Source organism: Arachis ipaensis, chromosome B06 (genome assembly GCF_000816755.2).
Source record: "Arachis ipaensis cultivar K30076 chromosome B06, Araip1.1, whole genome shotgun sequence".
NCBI lineage: Eukaryota > Viridiplantae > Streptophyta > Magnoliopsida > Fabales > Fabaceae > Arachis > Arachis ipaensis.
Genome location: NC_029790.2, coordinates 7,164,235 through 7,165,371, shown reverse-complemented (window position 1 = coordinate 7,165,371; position 1,137 = coordinate 7,164,235). Strand labels below are relative to the sequence as shown.

General features: G+C 32.5%; 1 protein-coding gene across 6 annotated transcripts in view; it reads left to right on the top strand.

The window, feature by feature from the left end:
- The window catches only part of LOC107645597 (membrane-anchored ubiquitin-fold protein 3), a 3,435-nt gene extending 2,981 nt beyond the window's left edge, over positions 1 to 454 (top strand). For all 6 annotated transcript variants that reach the window (XM_021103842.1, XM_021103840.1, XM_016349651.2 and 3 more), the window contains one exon: positions 7 to 454. In XM_021103842.1, coding sequence (XP_020959501.1) covers positions 7 to 62 — 56 coding nt within the window. In that variant the 3' untranslated portion in view covers positions 63 to 454. The remainder of the gene's footprint in view (positions 1 to 6) is intronic.

Here is a 1,137-nt window from a genome sequence, read left to right as displayed (position 1 = left end):
TTGCAGAAAAGAACCAGGAGAACAAGCAAAAGATGAATTCATGTGCATGCACCATCCTTTAGTTAGGAGGCATACCTTGCGGCTGCCCCTGAAGATAAGGTTGCGTTTTTCCTATTTTTATCTCAGCCTCTCCGGTTGTTGAATTGGCAGTGCGCTATCAAGTGGCATTGCCTTCTGACATGTTTGGATTTATCAAATCTTTGTTGCTTGCTTTTTTTTATGTTCAATTCATTACTAGCCATTGTCTTTGGAGTGAAATCAGATATTATCATTGCAAAATTCTGACCTCAACGACCACAATAAGAGTGTTATATTGGAGGACATAAAGCCTTGGCCACGAGTCCATATTAGGCCACTTCGTAGCATTTGATGAATATATGTTGTTTGGAAATGTATAATTTGACATTTTATACGCTATAAATATCCAGATATTGAAGCACCAACTTACATTTCAGTCCTAATCTTTATCTTTATTTATGGAAGCAATTTCTAAATTGTAACGTGTAGACTACTTTGATATTGAATAGTATAGGTTTAATTTACAACCAAATTGATTTAATTATGACATTATGTAGACTATGGATGTAAAAAATTGCCATATAATAAGGCAGGTCATCACTATCAGTAACCTTGCTTGTCAAAGCGTACCGTATATAAGAATTCCCCAAAAACCTATTACTATCGCTGGGGACATTAAATAAAAATCTTAACTATTATTTGGGGTTAATAATTTTTCGATGGGAAAGTATAGGGAATCAATGGAATATTTGTACAATGTGTACAATGGAGGTTTAGGGAATATTAGAGATATAACCATTAGTGTTACTTTTTTCCATCAGCGTAAGCTTTTGGGATGAGTGGTATCATGACATGATATCAGAGTTTTAGATCCGAAATGTTAAGAGTTTGATCATTGGTGAACTCTAAAATTAGTTTAAAGATGTTGATTTTGTAACTCATATAGTCTATTGTACATATTGTATAAATATTTCATTGGCTACATTATAACTTGGTCAGAGAGTCCTGTTAGGGAGCCAAATATTCCATTGGCTCTTCATACTTTTTTAATTTGTAAATAGCAACGATATATTAGATCTCAATTTTTTTTTAAAAATATTTTTTATATTAAAATATAAC